Source organism: Dermacentor andersoni, chromosome 3 (genome assembly GCF_023375885.2).
Source record: "Dermacentor andersoni chromosome 3, qqDerAnde1_hic_scaffold, whole genome shotgun sequence".
Lineage (NCBI taxonomy): Eukaryota > Metazoa > Arthropoda > Arachnida > Ixodida > Ixodidae > Dermacentor > Dermacentor andersoni.
The window spans coordinates 45,195,914-45,217,238 of record NC_092816.1 but is presented as its reverse complement, the minus strand read 5'-3'; the positions used below and the strand labels follow the sequence as shown (position 1 = coordinate 45,217,238).

Below are 21,325 nucleotides of genomic sequence, written 5' to 3'. Positions count from 1 at the left end.
TCATTTGGCCACTTGACGGCGCAGCCAATGGGGAGGAGGTGGCGCCACGTCATGAGTGTAAAAAAAAAAAAATTGAGCGCGCTGCCACTCGCGCGTCACCTGCTCTTCGGATTTCACCGGTGCTTTGTCTACTGCGACGGACTATGGACGCCACTTCACGAGTGCATAAAGTAAGCAGGTCTGTGGCCAACGTATATGAGAACACACGCACACCGAATCGGCAAAGAATTTTAATGAATGCCGAAAACATAAATCGAAAACGATTCGCCCAAGTGACTATAATGCTTTCGCATTCCCACGCGTAAGCGGTCTTAACTGTTTCTGTCAAATTTATTTCTTGTGCTTAGTATGTGCAGGTTTTTCTGAAAGATAAAGCTATCGGACTCTGAGCAGGGCAGGTGGAGGAAAACCGTATGGCATATCCTAACGCTGCGCTGTGTGTTATCTTATGTGCCTCCTGTGTCCTTGTGCCCGCGTGTACAGGCACGTGCGTGTGTACCTGCGTGTGTGCGTGTGGGCCTGTCTGTGCATTGTGTGTTCGCGTGCACTATAGATGAATAGAAAGGACCGAAGTAAGGAAACTTGCCAAGGTTGACGACTGGGCGTGTTGGTATAGCATATTAGATATTAGCGCATATTAGCGCTCTGTGGTGTGTGTCTCTTCTGTAAGCGCTCTGTGGTGTGTGTCTCTTCTGTGTGTCTCGTAAAAATGTTGCGCAATCCAACCTCTAATACGAAGTAAGGACAAAGAATTCCGCCTTAGACAGCGGAGATTGTATATATCGGTTTGCTTCTTCCATTTGTCAAACAGGTTTTTCGCGGTAGCTCAGGACAGACAAGGAACAGGGCGCTAACTGGTAACTGAATTTAGTTGGGAGACATACATACATACATACATACATACATACATACATACATACATACATACATACATACATACATACATACATACATACATACATACATACATACATACATACATACATACATACATACATACATACATACATACATACATACATACATACATACATACATACATACATACATACATACATACATACATACATACATACATACATACATACATACATACATACATACATACATACATACATACATACATACATACATACATACATACATACATACATACATACATACATACATACATACATACATACATACATACATACATACATACATACATACGCAAATGAATGAGAAAAAGCAAAACCTCATTAGTTGGTTTAAGATAAGTCGTCTCATTCCGAGCTGTTTCTCTCGGAAACAATGTTGCTCGACTATTCACCTAAACTTTACACGCTTGTACAGGTAAGTCTTTATTTGTTTAATCCTGCCCGAAAAATTTGCGACTGCAGTACTTTTCTTTCGCGCAATTTCACGCGATGCATTTACCTCCATATATCTCAGACTAGCTGCGCAAGCCCACCACACCACTATCCCACTGGAAACTCATCAAAGTTCGTTGTTTGCTCGTACCGACGTACGCGGGCCCTGTAGTCCGACCTGTCCTCGCGGCTCAGTTGCGACGGCCTCCGTCCCGGTGGCACTTCGTAATGCTGCGATCGCGATGCCCGCGGTGACTGCACCAGCATCTGCGACGAGGACGCGGCCACGGGAACCTGCGTCTCGTCCTGCGGTTCTCCGAACGACTGTTCGACATCGGCGGTCGAGTCCTTTCCGTACGGCATCTTCGAGGAGTGTGAGCGCGTCGCGTCACTACGGACGTAGCACGGATACCGGGTCATCATCTCGAGCTGGAGCTTCTTGAACTCCGGGTCGCGGCTAGCTGCGCCAACGAGAGGCCACGTCTTAACGGTGACGGGCAAACAACAGGGAACACTGCAAGAAGTGCGAATTAACACTGTGATGCCCGAACAGAGTTCTACATCAGAGAAGATCACAGCTTGCTCGCCTTTACTTCTGGCCGTGCAGCACATATCTACTGATTGATTTCCTGAGCTATCGATGACTGCGCGAGAACTCGTTCCAGCCTACCAAGAGCGCTAGTGTAGCCTATGCCTTATGCTTCCTGAGCAGTGGGGGGGGGGGGGGGGGGGGGGGGAAGCTGACGTAGCAGGTTGGCCTCCTCCTTGTTGAATTTGTCGAGGGATTAAATACGTGAATAATAACTGCATTGTCATTGCCAAAGATGCTGCTAACGAATTCTTCTTGAACGCTGTGCAGTGTCAATACAAGTAAAACATGTATTTTTTCATAAAAGAATGTACTCGTATGTCTCGAAATTGTGCCCGAAATAACTGATATCAATGCTTCCATATTTTCTGCCTATTTAATAAGTAAAGATAATATCGCACGAACTTTAGAACTATATCAGTCTGAGACCCCCAAAGCAGTGCATGCCGCTGATATGAAAAATGTAAGAGCTCTGAAACGAACAAGTTGAGGACAAATATTTTAATGAAACTTTGTCGTTCAAGAACTTTGTTTACATGTTTGTACATATGACACGGTCAGGGGAAAATCTCAATAATGCTCGCCTTTGTACCAATGTATTGCACAGGAGCACCTATCACCGGTCGTGTATTGGGAGTAATTGCACCGGAATTATAGTCGCAACAGAGAGCACATATAAAGAGCAGGAATTCTGCAATATATACGACGGCGACTCAAATGAAAGTGAGCCAATGCGAATATATGACAAACGGGGTACTTAATTAAAATGTACTCTCCATGACGAGTCACGCGATTCCCGTCTCATAAAACCCCGTGGGTTGCTGGTTCAAAAAGTCTCTGACTCTTTCACGTCATCGTCCGACACAAATCTGGTTCCCTTGAGCTGTTCTTTCCAAATGCTCCAAAATGTGGAAGTCACCAGGCGACATGTCTGGGCTGTATGACGGATGTTGCAGCATTTCGCTCTTCAACTTTGCCCGTTTATGTTAACCACATCAGCGACGTGAGGACGGGCATTGTCGTGGAGCAAGATGAGCCCAATCCTGAATTTTCCACGTCGTTTGTTCTTGATTGCGACACGCAACCGATCCGGCTTTTCAAAATACCGAAACGATTGATAGTCTCTCCAGGATTAGCAAATTCGAGCAGTAATGGCCACTGACGATCGAAAAAAAAAAGTCAGCAATACGTTTCCGGCGGCAATGACGGCCTTTGCTTTCTTTGGGGGCGGTGAATTGGAATGTTTCCACTGTAAGCTTTGCCGTCGTGTTTCAGCTTCGTAGTAGTAGCTCCATGATTCGTACGCGGTCACAACTGCAGACAAGAAGTCGTCACCCTCATAGTGATACAGGATCAGATGGATCAAGGCAGAGCCGAACTACTTCGTTTTCTGGCAGTGGTTCAAAATCTTGGGCATTCATTGCGCACACAAGAGCCGATAACCGAGATGTTAATTAATTATGGTGTGAACCGAACCGTGACTGATGTTCACAGGCTCTGTCAGTTCATCGATGCTTATCTTCCGTTATTGTCTAATCAGCTCATCAAACTTGGCAACTGTGTTGGGAGCGATTGCACGGTGTCTTTAGTCCAGTCTTGGATCTTCTTTCCAACTTTCACGTCCTTCTTTGAACCGTTTGCTCCAACGCTCCACAGTGGCCGATGAAATGCAATGTTCAACGTACACGGCAGCCATACGGCGACTAATTTCCTTTTAGGAAACACCTTCAGTTGTCAAAGGCCTCACGACACCACGCTGTTCAACCTTTAGAGTGTCCATTATGCCACGCAACAATGTTTAACCCAATGTATGAGAGCATTAAAGAACATTCATCCTCACACCTGCGCGTCGATCGCTTTTCTAAATGAGAGATGCCCCTGCGCTACGCGCATGCCTCGCACATAAAGAACCGAACCATTATTGCGTGAGGTGGGTTAGCTCATTTTCATTTGACTCGTCCTCGTAATTAGAAATTAGAATATACAATGGGATATACAAAATGCGAAGACACAGCTTGATAAAGGGCAAAAGAGTGTCACTGGAAACAAAATTCACTGCACGTATACGCAAACCCTCGCAACAAGATATTTAAATGTACGTATAAGTCTCCAATAAATGTATGTATCTAAGAAAAAGTCACTGTATATAATGCGTCAAACAAGGCAAATAAACATGTTGCGAAATCCGATATACAAAGAGCACAGCACCCCCTCCCTCCACTCCCCTTGATGTATCGCGCGCGACAGCAGGTAGCACGCTACCTCCCCGCTTTTCTCCCTTGCGCACACAAGACTGAGCCACCATCGTCGGCTCACCCATGCCATGCATCCCCCCTCTACGCTTTCACTCGCACATACAGCATGCGGCGCACTGTCACGATGTTATCGCCCTTGGAATTTATACGGGACATGAGGGCTACGGCAGGAATGCGCCTGTAGATCCACATAACTGATATCGTAATAATATAGTAAGTGTATCCGGCAACTGTAGCGTCCCGTTGTTCATTACTTTCCGCAAGAAGTAACAAAATTTTCAGCATGCTATAATTTGCTGCGCCGTAATATCTTCTTGTTTTTCTTTTGTGGGGGCGGGGTCAAGAAAATAAAATAGCGCCAAGGAAAGCTTGTTGGCCACAATCGAATGCCTACTTTGGGCAGCTAATGTGGCTACCGAAGGAATATCGAAGAAAACGTGAGACGGCTTGGTCCACAGAGATCCATACGCTGTAAGATTCGTCGGACGATCTCGCCGCTGCTACCATTTGTTAGAGTTGTCGGACGATCTACGAGCTGTAGGCCGATCTCACCGCTGCCATTCAGATGTAAGATTTGGCAGTCGTAGCTGTAGGAAGGAGCTTGACTCTTCGCCGGGACTTAGGAGAACAGGATTTATTTACATGTTATTTACAGTTGAACATGAGATACATCGACAGTCTAGCGTGACTCCCAAATGGGGCCCGCAAGACGAGCATAGAGCAAACAGCTTACGAGCACACAGCTCACGAATACATTTCGAGCACGACAACGAGCACACTCTAGCAGCCGACAATCGCTGCTTATAAGCACTCCGCACGACGTCATAGTTCGACGTCATTGTAGATGACCCGCCCTTTTGGAGGAGGCGGGCTCTCGACTTGGAGGAGGAGGGCTCACACACACGCGCGCACACACACACACACATAGGTGCAATGGTCCGGAGCCGACGTCAGAGGGGCTTCGTAGAACTCTGAGCCGTCCGGGTAGCGCGTCCGGGTAGCACATTGTCTTGCGTCTTGGTCGGCGCGTGGGAAGGAGCCTTCGTCGGCGTTCCCGCGGCAATTCCCCCACTCATAGCAGAACAGGGCGGCGTTGTCTTGTTGCGCACAAAGCCTGCTTCGTCGAACTCGGAGCCCTCCCGGGTGACAGCCCGGGTAGCACATTGTCTGGTGTCTCGAAAAGTGCATGGGGAGGTTCCGCCAATTACCTCCCCTCGAGAACTCCCCTGAGCTGATCCCTCGCCACGTGGCTGCCGGTTATCCGCAGTTCTCTGAAGTGCGCCAGCGTCCCGGTTGGATCGGAACACGTGCAGCGGGCTGAAATAGCTGCTGGCCGATCCTAACAACGCATACTGCTCGGTATCCTACACCGGTGAGGCAAAATTTTCCGGAGAAGTTGCGCTCAAGCGAACGCGTTGCAAGCCGTCGAGTCCCCGCAGTGATGGCGGCGAGCGACCGTCGTTTCTCCTTCTCGTCTGCTAGCCAGAAAGCTTCCAAATCTGTGCCAGGCGAAAATCCACTCGGCCAGAGAAAGTGCTCCGCGCGGTCGTCGCGGCAACACGAGAAAGGCGCATGCGCTCTGGCTGACTGGGGCAGCCCCCGGGTAGCGAGAACAAAAATATTGAAGAAGCTCAATGTGTCCTCACGAATAAAAGTCAAAGTAGAAAAATAAGAACGTAGTTGCCTTTCCTGGAATCTTGACATGGATGCTTTGGCGCAGGTGGAAAAAAGAAAGTTGATATTCTTTTCTGTGACATGACAGCGAAAATGAACCACCACAATGCTTCGTCTCATCGGACCTCGCTGCGTGCTTTGTCAACTTGTCTGATAGTGTGTCCGTATGGCTTGTCTAATTGTATGGTCCGATGTACGACTTAAAAAAATAACAATCCACGTTTGGCGTCAAATGTTTATAACAACATTAAATGCACAACGTTCCTAAATTGAAAATCTAAATAAAACACGATTTTGGTACTGTCAATCCGCTTTCGCATCAAAAGTTTATGAGAACTTTATACCCATAAAGATGCGGCATTGAAATTAATGCGCCCCGTAGAATCCGCGGCCTCCGCGAGGTGACGTGACGAGCCCACTCGCCATCAAAACGCGCTTGAAATTTTGCTCCTTGCGTTATGCGAGTCCCGGCGCATGTGCGCTGCCGCGAAATCCAGCCTGATTTCGCAATGTTCGAGCTGAAATGTTTTTTCGAGCGAGAAAACGACATTCTAGACAAAATCCAGCATGATTTCCGGCGTCGAGGGTTGTTTTCGTTGGCGGTGAATGACAGCACGGAAAAATTTCGGCGGGACCCCCCCCACTGGCTACGCCCCTGTTCCTGTGCTTGAATCAGAATTCGGAGGTGTAAAACCCAGCGTAGCAAATTACAAGGTCCGGGAATCCAACTTTTTACTGCGCGAACATGGTGCCCGGTAAGGCAAGCAGCACTCGGATCATGACGATAACTGTGAGCATGGTCGTCGGTCGTTGACCCTAAACCGCGGCTCGATTCCGTCCGCTGTTTACAAATGTCTCAACGTACTACCTTCTTTAGTAACCAATGTTGTTCGGGTGCGTTCGAGAATGTGCAACACTATTCGCGTAGAGCGTGCAAGCAGACTTAATTACATTTCATTGCACTTAATAATTACATGGCAAGGGCGAATGTTAACATTGTAGAGCAACATGAAAACGCCCGATGCAGCTTTCTGCTGCTCATTACATGCTGCATAAAAGTGTTGCCTTTTTTTTCGAGCGAGAAAGAAGCCCGCGAATACAGGCAAAATTGGCGCCCGACTGGCTGCTCGAGGCATTTTGCGCGTATTCGCGGGCTTCTTTTACGCTCGGGAAAAACACTTTATGTAGCACGTAATGGGCAACAGAAAGCTGTATCGGGAGTTTTTAGTGTTGCTCTACAATTTTATCATTAACACTTTTCATCTAAGTATAATAATTAAGACGACAATTCATTAATTAAGACGGTTAAGCTGGATGCAAATAATAGTGTGAGTATCTCCAAGCAACGGCAAACAACATTACCTTTGTTCGGGTCAGCTACGTGGCATATGCATATTTTTAACGTTTGTCTCAAGTTACGTGGCACACCCTGCATACCGTGGCCCATGTTGTCTGCTCGGCAAGGAGACATGGGCGCATTCCTAGTGGCCCAAGCTAGCAAACAACTTGGTTCATTGGGTGAAAGAGATTAGATACATACTGCAAATAATAATAATATTTGGGGTTTTACGTGCCAAAACCACTTTCTGATTATGAGGCACGCCGTAGTGGAGGACTCCGGAAATTTTGACCACCTGGGGTTCTTTAACGTGCACCTAAATCTAAGCACACGGGTGTTTTCGCATTTCGCCCCCATCGAAATGCGGCCGCCGTGGCCGGGATTCGATCCCGCGACCTCGTGCTCAGCAGCCCAACACCATAGCCACTGAGCAACCACGGCGGGTACTGCAAATCGGGTAAAGTGGGGTAAATGTGCGCGTCTCAGTCGTGTTATAACAGGCTATCTAAAGCGCAACGTGATATGGACCCATCTGAAAACCGATAATACGATAGAAAATCACTTCCGTGTGGTTGGTGCTTGTTCACAGTGCCAAACACAGATAGTGACTGCCAAACACCGATAGCGAAAAGCGCAAATGGCTTACACATCATGTCGAGGCCGTGTCCACCGAGCTGTGTCTTGAAGCCGTGCGCTGGGGATGACAGAAAATGGACGCGATCAGTCCGTTGCAGACGCTCAAACGAACACGGTCGTTTTCTTCTTCAAGAGTGGCACGAGCTTCGATCGAAGCAGACGAAAAAATAATGACAAGAAAAATAAGATAACCATTATTTGCGAACGAACGGTCCTCTCGAGACCGGACTCGATCGCGCAATCTCCGCGAGTGCGCCGGTGTAAAAGAGCCCGTTGTAGGTCGGGGTGTTTTAACCCGCAGAAACTGGCCTCCACGCACCCTCATGAGAACGCCATGGCCACGTAGTGAGCCAAGAGGCGTCGGTCCAGCTTCCGCACCAGCTTCACTGCCCGCTTCACGTGCGGCAGCATCGTGGGCGACCAGGCCTGCACCAGCTGGCCGCGGGTGTGGTGGCCGGACAGTTCGACAGCGACGCGGCGATCGACGGAGTCGGCCACGGACTCCGGTGACAGCGCCGCCAGCACGGCGAGTGCGTCGCCCACGTTGAAGCCTTCTTCTTCGGCCGCTCCGCAACACCGGCGTGTGTGCCACGTCACGTCGGCCAGGAACTGCGCCCTCGAGCTGTTCTTGAGGACCACGTCCTGGTAGGCAGGCTGCGCCGGTAAGGGGCGGCGAGTGAGCAGGTGAAACAACTCCTAAAGGGACACTAAAGCGAAACGATAAATCAGTTTAGACTAATAAAGCATTGTTGGAGGACCCTGCGGGCAGTCATTTCAAAATAATAGTTCGATTATTGGATGAGAAAATGAAGATCGAAGTATCAGTATTTGAGTTTCGCGCCGAAACCTCGACGCCGGACGTCAGTGTGACGTCAGCGATTCCAAATTATGGTTTCGCATTTTCGCCGCATTGGCTGAGTAAAGGTTCCCGACACTTGCCATGTGTAATATTTCGTTCCTTTGGAACACAATGTAGTGAATCTGTACCACCATATAATTGGGTAGGACCTACAAGATGCCATCAAAATTCATGACGTTACAGCCACCAGGTGCGGGAACGTCAAGGAGGCGTCGCTATCCGTCTTTCGTTCTTGCGCTTTTTCTGGCTTACCAAGGGTCTTATCGTGGTAAGAGTGGTGTTTTCGGTGCTGTAGAAAGGTAATTTACTGATGCAGAAAAAGTCATTTTTCTCTTTAGCGTCCCTTTAACTTGTCAGTGGGAAAATTTATATATACCTCAAAGCAGCACCTGCGCAGGCACAAATTACTTTTTTAACAAAACATGTCATGAGAAGCCCACAAACAAAGACACCAAGGAAATCGTAGGGGAGATTACTTGTACTTACTAATTGAAGTAAAGAAACGATAAATTAATGCCAATGAAAGTGGATGAAAAGAACAACTTGTCGCAAGTGGGAAACGATCCCACGTCTTCGCATCGCACGCCTACGCTTTCCTTGGTGTTCTTGTCTGTTGGCTTCTCGTAATATGATTAATAAAATAGGGCCCCTCGGTTAACCCCCTTTCTTCTCTTTCTTAACAAAACGTCGTTTTATGCATTCAAGCAGGAAAGTAATTGGAACGCCAATGCATTTCTCCGCAAATTTCGTGACTAAACATCTCGGAGCTGATGTCATCCTGAGGATTCGTTCCAAATGGATCCGCCCTGCGAAATCCATGGCTAGAGTTTGTAAATTGCAATATGACCATAAAGTGATTAGTTAAGAAGTTAATTTGTCATTCTTTTAAGAAATAGTCGATAATGCATTTCAAATTTTTGTGCAAGTATTGTCCGCCGCTTCGAGTAGACCACCTCATGAACTAGAATTGTGCTGTTTGCCAAAGGACACCTTCAAAAATTTTTGAAAGTGATCGCTGTCAAGCCCTCTATAATGCACTCTAGTTTTCAGTACTAAAACTGGCGTATACTGAAGTAAAATACACATGTGTATTGTGATTTTCATTTGTATATATTTATCTCTGGTTCGAGCAGTTTCACGATTCAAGCCTAAGTGTGGCTCAAGCTGATGCAAAAAAAATTGTAGTCACGGAGAGTTACTTCATGCAAACAAGATGTATATCTAAATGTTCACGTTATACGTTCAATGACCCGTGAGGGTGGCTTAGCGGCTATATGGTATTGTGCTGTGAAGGACGAGGTCGCGGGTTTGACTCCCGGTCGCGATGGCAGCATCTCCACGGAGGCCAAAATGATCGTGTACTTAGATTTAAGTGCACGGTGAAAAACCATAGATGATAAAAAATTGACCAAGAGTCCCTCGCTACGGCGTGTCCCATAATCAGATCCTGGTTTTGGTGCGTAAAAACCCCAGAATTTAACTTTTATGCTTTCGACGCCAATTATATTGCCAATTTAATAGTTTCAATACTTGCCTAAATAAGGGCTGTCGAGTTCAGCACATAAGCATTTATGTTTGATCAGTTTGACACAACTGTAGAAGTAAATTAAGGGCATTAAACTATTATGATGACCCGAAAAAAATGACTAACCCTTCTCCTAGCGGAAAATGGGGGCAAGCGAAGTTTTTCCTGCGTGCACCTGACCTTCGTCACGGCTGAGTAACCCAGAAGTAACGGTGCCGGATTGCTTCGGCCTCCCGTTCCTCGGTATCTTCTTCTCGTTGCTGTCGTATTGCCTGGGCTCGGGCAGCTCAAAGGCTGGATTGGCGCGCCGACGGCCAACCTTTTCACAGGCCAGTGCTCGTCGCCGCTCGTCGAAGGCTGCCAGTTCCTCGGGGGAACGCACAACGCGTGGCCGTCCAATCCGTTTTCCGCGACTGAACTGAACGGAAACGCAGCCGGTGCAGCGCGCGCAAAACCATTTCCTGCCCTTTCACTCCCCGGCTGAAGGGAAACGACTCTGATTGGTTGCGGGCGTGGCGTGAGCACGCGCCTATGCAGCTGGAATCCTTGCCAATGACTCACGCTCCGACGCAGATGCAGCTTTAGACTCATCAAACTGCCCTTTCCCGCAGTTGCTCTGCTCCGGGAGTAAGTGAGTTATTTAGCGTGACTACGATAACGCTACTCGTGAGCCAATACAAGCTTCGCTTGAAAAGAAAGAAAATTTTGTCATGGTCCGGCAGAAATCGAACCCGTCACCAGCACCTTCCCAGGGCAGTCTACCAAGTAGGCTAAGTAGAAGGCTAAAAGATGGCAGGACGAGTGAAAACTAGCCGACATGTAATAATGATGCTGATGACACCGGCAATGTTTCTGTGGAAACTAAGATTTAAGCAGGCAAAATTTAGCATTGAAAAGGCTTTCAGCGTCTGGGGTTATGCCATGCTTCGATTGAACCTGGTCTGTGTTTCTTACCCATGGAAGCATAGACAGAAGGGATGTTTCCCATGGCACGATGATGACCGGACACTGCGCCCTCTGGAGGACGATGTGCGCAGCTTCAGGGTCAGTGTGGAAATTGAACTCCGCACCCGGCACAACGTTACCTCTGCCTGCGGTAAACGCAACGTTGTTAGACAGCACTCCCGCAATGCAACAACAATGCGGAAGTAATGAAGAACTGCCCTAGCACGTCTCTGGCCTTGGGAACTATAAATTAGGGCTCCGGTGGCCGGAATAGGTGCGCTTTATTACCGCCAAATGCAGAAAGTTGCATCCTTGTTACTGAAAATGAACATGATTAAAACGTGGGTGCGCATATACAACTCAAGAAATAAGTATCTCAACAATACGAATACATGTCCCGTTAAACTGATTCTGACAACAGGCTAGGCCCATACAGTTGCCACAGTCACGGACGAAGGCAAACTTGAGAAATAACGGCATGTGACAAGCTGAAGCTCTAGTTGAAATAAAATACACGAAAGAATTTATAGACAAAGCACCGCCGCTCGCGACCATGTCAATTTATGAGAAAGCGGTAGCATTTAGTGGCCTCATGGGTGTTGCTTTGGCAGCTGCATTGCATAGAGGAAGGAATCTGATATCTGACGCAACTAAAAGCAACAAAAAAGAAACGGCAGCTCAAAAACTGCGTAAGGGATGCTCTTTGCCCTAATTCATGAGCGAGTAAAAATAGGGAGTTTCAGATTTTGCGTACGCAAACGGGATTTGGCTATACCCAAAGCAACCTTTGCGTACACAAAACATCACGCCCGGCTTGCGTTGTGGTCCTTTGTATACATTCTTGCGTTCTTTTGAAATCCAGTCGGTTTGCGTCCCCTAACTTCGCGTACGCAAAATTTAAAACTCACTAATATGAGCATAGAAAGAGGAAGCTGGCTTATGCAAAATGACTTCCTGGCCTCATAGTCATGTTACCTCCTAGTTTATTTTCTGTTCTTTTTTTTTCCCTCTTTCTTCACAGCCACTGCCCGAAGATTCGTTTCCTGAGATTTCAGGATATGTCTCTATTCTAAGCAATGTATATTTCACCATTATTCTCTGAACGACCAACTGATTCTTGCTCCCCATTGGGTGTCATGTCAGGTCATCGTCACAAGGTTGGAATTGCATCATAGACCCACCGCGGTGGCGTAGTGGCTTGGGCTTTGCGTCGCTAATCGCGAGGGCGCAGGACCAAATTCCGGCTGCGGCGGTCCCATTTCGAAGTGCACGAGCGAAACGCAAAAGCACCCGTGTACCGCATGCATTGGGTACACGTTACAAAACCCCGGGTGGTCAAAATTAATTCGGAGCCTCGAAACGCGTGCATCGTAATCATACAGCGCTTTTGGCACGTAAAAAGTCCAGAATTTAATCTTTAGTTACATCATAAAAAAACAAGAACGCCTTTTTATGAGTCATTCGTAACACCAATATCCGATAATTGGAATCATCTGCGCACACTGCCGTCATGGCTGACAAAGAGAATCTTCAAGAATTGCTTAGCTAGGACTGTATAACGAAGCCGTTTTTCTGCATACTATTTTTTGTTTGCTGATTTTTGCTTGTATGGTCCTTTTTGGGCAGACCGTAACCGCTTCCCTATGTAACAAAGTAAACAAAGAACTGGGTATACCTTGTGTGTTGCCACCCAAGATGACCATCTCTCGCAGGCCTTTGGTGAAGTGCGGGTCCACCAGGAGAGCGATGGCCGCGTTAGTCAGTGGTCCGAGCAGCACCAGGGTGAGCTGTCCGGGTCTCGCCCGCGCGAGCTCGATGATCTTCAACGCTGCCGGCGCGCCGTCGTCTCCAGCGGTCACCGCGGCGTTCACCCCGACGTCGTAGTGCGCGGACACTTCACCGAAACCGTCGTGGCCGAAGTAGTGCTCCTCGTGTTTCCAGTCGCCGTCGAGAGGTCGGTCGGCTCCTCGGTAGACGGGAATCTGCGGTATGCGCGCCACGAGCTTTGTAGTCTTTAACCTTGCCTGGTGCAGTGATCCCCTACAGGAATCGTGTAACGCTTTGAGAGCAGTGTTGGACGTACAGGGAAACAACAAAACCAAGAACCAATCTCAGAAACTAAATCGATCCGAATGATGTACACGTTACGTATGCCTATAGTGGGCAGAATACCGGTTTAACTGCTCTCAATCCTTATGGGCCTACAAATGGGTGCACACTCATGTTAGGTCTTTACGCGACACCTTTGAAACCCGCCTAAAGATGCATAACGTTCTTAAGTGGCGTGTCAATTCGTGGCTATTGATCACGCACTATGATCCCAAAATCAGAAGTTGCAATAAACGTGTTTTCTCTACCAGGTGCCGAAATAGTGAAGGTTGGCACTCATTTAATGCGAAAAACTGCAATAAGGGTTACTTCTCTTACCCTTCCACTTCTCGTTAAGATGTACTGAATTCAACGACCTCATTTCACAAACAATTTTTCGGACCAAGAATGGTTAAGGTTTGAACGACTCAGTTTAAGGCATAATACGATCAGGAAAGGAAAGCACGTCACAAACCCCCGACGAAGCTTCACAGTTGACGATAGCAGGAATATACCTTGGTAATCTGCTATGATGTGTCATATTTTGCTCATTTGGCGTTCAAGAACGATAAAGGTGAGGCCTGTAAGATATGTTCTATGCACTCTCTTCGCCCCTGTCACGTGAGTTCAATTTATTCGTGAATGAACATGGCGATTGAATCCACGTTACAGAATCGTTCTATATCGGGACAAGCTATGGTTTTCTCGAGGCCAACTTTTCCGGAGGACGCCACTTCAGATACTCAGGGTAATCGTCACTGGGGAAGTGCCAGCAACGGATTACATGCTTCGCAGAAAACTAACGAAAGACAGGCTGGGCTACAACAAAACAAAGTGTACCATTCCATGAGGCTGCCGAATTGGCAAGCATGCAGTGCCACATAAAAAAGATATCACGCCTAAGAGACCGAAAACATGGGTTTGTTGGGAAACGCATAACTAAAAGGACAGGTTGCGGACACACGCAGCTTTGGCATACCACAATTTAATTATGTCTGCTTCTATTCTCAGGGATGTTTAAGCAAGACAGAAGGGGGCAAGCGAGTGGTACTGGCAACAAGGCGGTACCTGAATGCTCACGCTTTTATCTGTCTTATGTCCCCGCGATGCACGTCTACTCGCCTTACGCACTGCCACAACCACTTACGACGTCACGTCCGACCACGCGAAATTTCGCGCAACTTACGTCTGTCCTGCCGAAGACCCGGAGCACACGCAGCGTGTTGTTTCGCGCAGAGTCCACTCTGGTGTTGCCAGCCACCGTAGTAATGGCCGCCACGTCCGCACCAGAGCCTAAGGCGAGACCGATGGCCAGGGCGTCGTCTACGCCCGTGTCCACGTCCAGCAGAAGAGTGCGCTTTGTCGTGGTCGAACCAACCCAGGCCGACTCGTTGACATGGCAGGATGCTCCCAGCGAGGCGACAAAGAACCACAAGATTTTCGGCGTCATCGGATTCCTCCGGCTTTGCGAAAGCTAAACGAGTGAAAATAGAATAGATGTGGGAAGGGAGTGGCGGAGGGAGGGACTTTGCAGTGTTTGGACAAGTTGTCTTGAACGCCAAGTTCACTAGAAGAAGGTCTCGACTGGTTTCCTCTTCTTCTCGTCTAGTCTCAATTAGGCTGTGTCACAGAGTCGCTCGTTAAAGCGAAGCCAGCAAACAGCTGCTCGCTAAACTAGACGATCTCTAAAATTCCGCACAAGCTGAGCAGCCAGTGCCGGGGACCAACAACTCGCAGATGATTCCCAAAATCTCGGCGCAGGTCGCGAATTTCTCCACTCCTGACCGTCAACAGCGCGCCGCGGACTTTCCTCCAAACAGGAGGCCACACAGAGAGTACAGCGGAAACATTCAGTGTTGTTGTTGCAACCGGCGGATTCTAGGCCACAGAGACGTTAACTTAGCTGGCATCATCTGCTACTTGTCCCGTCGACGCCCCGTCCCGCCTTTTCTTCCTATCGCTACATGTTTAGTGTTTGTGTCGGTTTTCTTATCTATCCGTCATTGTGAGATAAAACTGAGCCGATAATGACAGCGCCTGCGTTTTCCTGAAACAGTAAAAAAGGAAACTAGGTTTGAAAACCGCGATAGCGGTCGTAGCAGCTTGGTGTCAGCGCCTGTAGACCCTAGGTGATAAGGTTGATTGCTGAAGCGCGTGTTCTGCTATCAGGGGTGATAAGCAAAAAAAAAAAAACACTTCAAGCGTACCACAATGATATCACCACAAATCCACAACGCACCACTAGACGTAGTACTCAAGTCACACAGAGTGCAAGCCTTTTTTTTTCCACGGTGCGTATGACAATGTTTCTCCCCAGACGCGTAGAAAAGCTCCTTTATGAACATCTCCCTCAATGTGAGCACTTCCAGCGCGCAGAGCTCCTTGTATTTCGGATTGTAACTTACATAAACATTTATTCATTTGTTTATTCTAGCTAGTGTCGCAATAAACTAAAGAATTAAAGCTGTTTAGAAAATCTTGGTGTGGCCTGGATTGAATCGAATCATTGTGCAGTTTATTTTGCGTTTTTTTTGGTCGTTGTTTGTTTGTTTTTCATAAAATGTACTTTACGCCGCCCTTTATTTGTAAGGCTATAACTTCAGACTGCGCACGCAATGCACAGATATTTCGTAAGAAACGCCAGCGCAAATGCAAGAAACCCAACTATTTCGTTGAGACTGAGTCGTATTCAGCTTTAAGATCACAAGAGCTGCAGCATAGAGGCTCGCCACTAGTACGTTTGATCCACACCATAACAAAAACGGGTGCAACCTTTTGTAGACTTTCTGTAGGCTACTTGCCACTCATGCCACCTTGTTGTAGATAGACTTGACCTCCCTGTATACGAAATCGGCACGATTTCTGCATACGTCGTGTGGCCTTCCCGTAGAGCTCATGATGTTGACTTTCTGAGGCCTGAGCAGTCAGACATTCTGAACACCTTGTGTAGTTTCCCTGTATAGCCTATATCCTGCTGTCTTTCTCATCTCTGGGTATACAGAATTTCTGCACAATTTGTGTAGTTACATCCGGCAGACTTTCTCGGGGTTAGGTATGCAAACAATGTGCAACTCTGTGTAGTTGTCCCGTATATATATGTTATATCCTGCAGGCTTTCTGACGAGTATACCTACACAGGGACTCTGAGACAGTTGAATGGCAACGCTTGCGCGCCCGTCAAGTGGCACGGTGTAAAGAAATGTATCACTCCGCACATTTAAACCGAAACCACGATTTTATTTTTGAGGCACGCCGTAGTGGGGCACTCCAGATTAATTTTGACCACCAGGGGACCTTTAACGCACCTCCAATGCACGGGACAAGCATGTTTTTGCACTTCGCTCCCATCGAAATGCGGCCGCCGTGGCCGGGATATGAACCCGCGACCTCGCGATTAGGAGCGCAACATCTGTGACCACCACGCTCACTCCGCATTTTTTTTTAGGTTACTTCGGTTACTACTATCCTTGTCCCTGTGTAATGAATTCATCGTATTTTGCGACTACTTCCTATGAAGGTAAATTTGCGATCAAACGCGCACCTTCATTTCCTTTTTTTTCTTTTTTTTCTTTTTTTTTTTTTTGCTGGCAGTACTAGACGCACTACGTTTCCGCCGAGAATGACGCCACTATCTGAAATCGCTGCGGCTCCCAAAGCATGGCATGCTGATTTTGAAAAATTATGCCACTGACTTCGTTTCTTTGCAACCCTCAATTAACAGTTTTTGTTCTTGCTTTTGTTTATGCCTTGCGGTAATTTCAGAGAGACAGATCTTGCCTGCGTGAGCTGATGGGTCATAATTTAAAATACCACAGCTGTTAACTAGGCCTATTCGAGACTCGCAGAATGGTGGCAATTTATTATTTATATAATATTGGTGTTGCTCCTTGTTGTGTGCATCGCGTGCGTATAGGATGTTCAATGGAATTCGAAGTTCTGCCTTTAGCGTTTCTCGACTCGTCGTCGTATTATCTACATTTGTCATGTCTGTGTTGTGGTTATTTACTTCCATTAAAGTGTTGCATTCGCAACATCTCAAGGTGTATGCTCTTCAAGATGTGGCCCGCGGCTGTGAGCCCTCGCTCCCAATTTTTCACTCATGGGAGTGACCTCAACTCTCTGTTGGGAAATCGCTAGAGGGCAAGCAATTTTCTACTCTGATTCTCGCTTAATTATTTCTAATTAAATGTAGGTTCCGCGAACTTTCTGCATCCCGTGAATACAGAAGTTCTGCAGATTTAACGCAGAAAAGAAAATTGAGTCGCCATCCCGGCCCTGCGAAAGTGGATGTGGCGCGAAGGTGTTGCAATTAACCACCACTACAACTGCTGAGGCGGGCATGCAACGCTTTATTGCCTTAGAGTAATGGTAGTAATGGCACTAATGGTACTAATGGTACTAATGGCAATTTTGGCAACACGCCGCCGCTGGTCATATTGCCGTTTCTTTTCCCTTTTGCAGCTCCTCGTATTCACGCTGCTCCTCGGGAACCTTAGCTATGCATTGCCTACCCAGAGCGTTGGTGCGACAACAGTGAAATCAGTTGCTAGGCTGGTTATTTTATATGCGAAAGGCTAGTGACGTCACTCCCCACGTCGGAAGCTGCCGTCGCCGCGACAGCTTGCGCAACAGTAATCTTTACCAGTAAACGCATGCGCGGATTGCTGCGTGCTTCGCATTGTTCTCAGGAGCACCGTATCATCAATTATGTGGTTCGGATGCTTGTTTTGTGCCTGCTCTTTATTGAAACGAATGCTGTTCTATGTTGTATGCGTGATTCTAAAGAATGTACGCACTTTTCGCTTCACTTTGCCGAGTGCTTAAAGGCGTGCGTCACCTCCGCCGCAGGTCAGCCAATTATTCCACTACCTCCGGGGTCGGCCCACATTTGTTCCACGGACATGGACACGAAAAACACCGACCAACGAGAGGCTAACAACTTCGCTGTAATATGCACGCCAACAGGTAGCAGGCAGGTGACAAAGACAGCAGAAAGTCTGCAGACTGTCTGCACGTTTTATGCATACCAGGTGGCACATTGCCTGTAAAATGTCGTTAGAAAATACTTAAAGAGGCTTTTTGTAAGGGTATACGGCCGTTGCGAAGTGTTCAATGACAGTCGCAGTTTCAGTTCTACGGTTGTTCCGGTATCTCCTCGTAGCAGCAGCTGGCCGCCAGAAGTGGTGCGGGGCTTTTGAGGTCAGTGGATTTGCTCGCAGAGGCGATTCTTCTCGTTTTGTTGCTTTTAGCCTTCTCTTCGTCGTGTCGTCTGCGCCGTTTCCTGCTCGTAATCGTGAACCAACCAGCCCAAATGCGTGCCCTTCTGAAGTTCATTTCCCCTTTGAATTTGTAAGCACTGTGTCCGATTTTTCATGCGTAGTTTTAAGCAGCCCTTAGCCTCAGCAGTAAGTTAAAGACAATCGTCAGCCTCGAACATGAAGATGCGATTAGCTTCGGGCCTTCGCAAAAGTGCAAAACAGAAACTGAGTGTTGCTATCGTTGCAATTCTATAGTGAAATGGTGCAACCCTGGGCGATCGGCCATGAACAGGGCGGTGAACGATTGCCCGTTTTTGACAAATTTTGACATCTGTGCCGTTATTTCTCTTTTGAACATGCACACTAATTCACACTCGAAGGAATCTATAAACTGCTGTAGAGAGCGTTCTTTGCATCTCCAGCAGACAAAATTCTAATATTACAATTATTGTCCTTTTATTCGTGTGTTTTTCTCTGTGTCCTTTCAGTAAATTCTATTTATTTTTTTTTCACTTCGTCTGCCCTCAATGAAGTTTAATCATCACCATCATCAATCATACGGAACATTGCTTCGTCTGCGTCGGGGTGATCAATCAGACTCGAAGTTTCTTTTCTGGATTTACTATATTTAGCCTTGAATATATATTCTAATAATGCATTTTGTCTGACCACCAGATTCCTGGTGAGTCCCCCTTGGCAGGTACCTGCCACAATCGTTGTGGTCATTGTCATGATTACCATTCGGTATCAAAGGTCAGAGGACGTATCAAAACCATCATCGTCGAATAAGAAGGCAAATGACCATGGGCTCTTCAACGATCGGACGAGACTCTGAGGCAACAACAACCTACCTGTGCTCTTGAAGGCAATTGGACGAGACGCTGCCGGGCCAGTGTAGGAATAACTGTTTATTAGTCGTTTTCATTCAGTCATTCCTACCGATAAGACGTCGAAATCGTGCGCTGGAGAAGAGAGGCTGAACAGCTGAGAGGCAGAAAAAGAAGGCCAGCGATCGTGTTGGTCGGAAAGCTAGAAAAATAGCTTCTTGATCTGCAGAAGTACAAGCGGTTCGTTCCTCGCTGAAGCCAACCAAGTGTTCCCGTGAGTGGGTAATTGGCCAGGCTTCTCGTTACTTCAGTTACCTTTTGAGCTTATCTGTGTATTGGGTCGCGATGTCCTTTAACTCCCGTAGGGGAGGGTCGGCAGTCTGGTTTGCCAGCTTGCCGGTCCATAACTATACCCTGGAAGGTTTCACTCGGAATGTCTTACGTGACATACCCGTGGTGTTCATGCCAATTGGCTACGGGGCCATCAAAATAAAGAATGCTCAAGTGATTCACGAACAGTTGCACACAGCTACTAGCCACTATCTTGAAATTTCGGAGGTCAGATCGTTTGGTAGAAGGGGAATTGTCTGCAAATCCTTAGATCTGGCTTGTGTGTGTCTTGCTCCGATGCACAACCTTCGCGTAGTTACCGGTGAGTGCTTTCATCGTGGAGCAACTGGCATGTACAAAGGGTATTGTTCGTGGTGCGGACCCATCTTGCTTTCCTCAGGAAGTACTAGAGAACTTACACACAGCTGACGCGGGCATTGTTTCGGCGTAGCTGCAACACGGTGGTTGACGGCATTCGAGTGCCGGCAGAGTCCATAATAGCAACATTTGCTGAAACGTCCTTACCTATTGAGCTAAACGTAAGGCCTATTATCTGTAGGGTAGATCGTTTGGAACCACGCCCTCTTCAGTTCAAGAACTGTTGGCGTTTCAGACACAGCGGCAACGCCCGTAACTCTGCGACGCGCTGCCGCAACTGCGGTGCAAATCGTGCATCAGAAGTCTGCTCCTCGAAATTACCAAGCTGTTGCCTTTGCCAGGATGTTCACGCAGCGTATGATCCACAGTGCCCAAAAAGGTCGCATGAGACCAGAATACTGGAAATTGTACATCACAACAGGTGCTCCCGAGCAGACGCATATGCACTTTTAGAGAGCTGGAAACATGCATACGCTAATGCAATAAAACCTTCTGGAGATATTGTATCAAAAACTACGAGCACATCAGTAGTCGCAGCTGAGGAGAGGGCACTGAGTGGCGTACTAGTTCACTTCCTGACCACCTTTTCTCATGCACTATGTCAAGTTCTTTCGGCCAATGAGTGTCCCTGAATTTTCTAGTTATAAGCTCGCCTCCTCAACCCCTTTTACCTTCCCACGTACCACCCGTACCCTCCGTTTCACGTGAATCACCTAGAATGATGCCAACCATAAATGACCTCGCTAGCACGTCTAAATCAAATGTTAGCACTGATGAAGAAATGGTGAATGTGGCTCAGAAGCGCAGGGCTTCTCATTTCTCGCCAACCAAACATGACCATTCTCAGACAAAAAGCAAGAAAGGTTTTCCGAGCATGAAAAAGATTGATGTATTGAAAGAGGCCGTTGCATCTTCTATCTTGGAGTAATTATGGCTGAGTTAAAAATTCTCCAATGGAATAGCCCCTTTGTATTGTCTTCTTTAATTGATCTTCCACGCCTTATTTATACCAATGACCCAGACATACCTCTACAAGAATCGAGGCTGACACCTGTCAAATCATTTTCTTTCATTAATTTTCTCGTCTTCAGAGTAGACCGAATTTATGGCCGTTGCGGAGGTTTAATTACTATGGTGCCCTCAAAAATTTTTCACAGGGCTGTTATACATCAAGAAATCGTGAATCCGAAATTTGAACTGTTGGCTATTGATCCAGTTCTTTCCAGACCTACTCCCTTTACCATTGTAAACGTTTACTTTCCTACGGGTG

At 47.3% G+C, this 21,325-nt stretch overlaps 1 protein-coding gene across 1 annotated transcript; it reads right to left on the bottom strand.

Annotated features, from left to right (window-relative positions):
• Nucleotides 1–1,261: 1,261 nt before the first annotated feature.
• LOC126516416 (nucleoside hydrolase-like) lies at nucleotides 1,262–20,033 on the bottom strand. Its single transcript, XM_050166541.3, has 5 exons — nucleotides 14,449–20,033; nucleotides 12,850–13,156; nucleotides 11,184–11,320; nucleotides 7,856–8,499; nucleotides 1,262–1,813 (listed from the first exon to the last, which is right to left on the bottom strand). Exons 1-4 carry the CDS (start codon nucleotides 14,710–14,712, stop codon nucleotides 8,167–8,169), a joined length of 1,041 nt encoding a protein of 346 aa, XP_050022498.1. The 5' UTR covers nucleotides 14,713–20,033; the 3' UTR covers nucleotides 1,262–1,813; nucleotides 7,856–8,166.
• Nucleotides 20,034–21,325: the final 1,292 nt, after the last annotated feature.

Coding starts and splice junctions, on each gene's coding strand:
- LOC126516416 (XM_050166541.3), bottom strand. CDS start 14,712: ATGACGCCGAAAATCTTGTGGTTCTTTGTCGCCTCGCTGGGAGCATCC. Junction 13,157..14,448: donor GGGTCTTCGGCAGGACAGAC/GTAAGTTGCGCG, acceptor CGCATACCGCAG/ATTCCCGTCTACCGAGGAGC. Junction 8,500..11,183: donor TTCTGTCTATGCTTCCATGG/GTAAGAAACACA, acceptor TTACCGGCGCAG/CCTGCCTACCAGGACGTGGT.